The sequence below is a fragment of the Gavialis gangeticus genome, unplaced genomic scaffold (assembly GCF_001723915.1).
Source record: "Gavialis gangeticus isolate Ggan-Ray unplaced genomic scaffold, GavGan_comp1, whole genome shotgun sequence".
Lineage (NCBI taxonomy): Eukaryota > Metazoa > Chordata > Crocodylia > Gavialidae > Gavialis > Gavialis gangeticus.
Genome location: NW_017729026.1, coordinates 30992038 through 30992611, shown reverse-complemented (window position 1 = coordinate 30992611; position 574 = coordinate 30992038). Strand labels below are relative to the sequence as shown.

At 60.3% G+C, this 574-nt stretch overlaps 1 protein-coding gene across 4 annotated transcripts in view; it reads left to right on the top strand.

The window, feature by feature from the left end:
* Window positions 1-24: 24 nt before the first annotated feature.
* SOBP (sine oculis binding protein homolog) overlaps window positions 25-574 on the top strand; it is a 203009-nt gene continuing 202459 nt past the window's right edge. For 2 of the 4 annotated variants that reach the window (XM_019520136.1, XM_019520134.1), the window contains exon 1: window positions 25-455. In XM_019520136.1, the coding sequence (XP_019375681.1) occupies window positions 360-455 (96 nt within the window). In that variant the 5' untranslated portion in view covers window positions 25-359. The remainder of the gene's footprint in view (window positions 456-574) is intronic. The other 2 variants (XM_019520137.1, XM_019520135.1) reach the window with 1 other exon arrangement.

Sequence of the window (574 nt, the reverse complement as noted above, 5' to 3'; positions counted from 1 at the left end):
CTCCGCGCGGGGAGCGGGCCGGCTTGCTCAGTGGCGCTCGCTCCCGTCCACAGACTCGCACTCACGCACACGCTCGCTCGCTCGCTCCCTCTGCCTCACACACACACACACCACACACACACGGGTCTCTCCCTCGCTCATGTAGGCAGACGGGGAGACAGAAGATGGCTGCTGACTCGACAGGGCATCCAAAACCCAGCCCGGCTGCATCCCCCGACCCTCCCACAGCTGCCTGCTCCTCCGACACTCACTGACGCCTTCTCCCGGCCCTGAGCCCCCCCCTCCCCGCACACTCTTCTCCTTCCCAACCACCCTAGAACACCAGCAGCCATTTCATCTCTACCCACTAGACACAAAAAATGGCAGAAATGGAGAAAGAAGGGAGACCTCCAGAAAATAAACGAAGCAGGAAGCCGGCTCACCCGGTGAAAAGGGAAATCAATGAAGAGATGAAGGTATGTGCCTGCGATGGGGAAGGGGGGGGGGTCCCCCACACTTTTCCCCTCCCCCTTCCTTCTGCATGGAAATGAAATAAGAAAGGATCTCTTGTCATTTTGGGGGGGGGGGGGGGGGG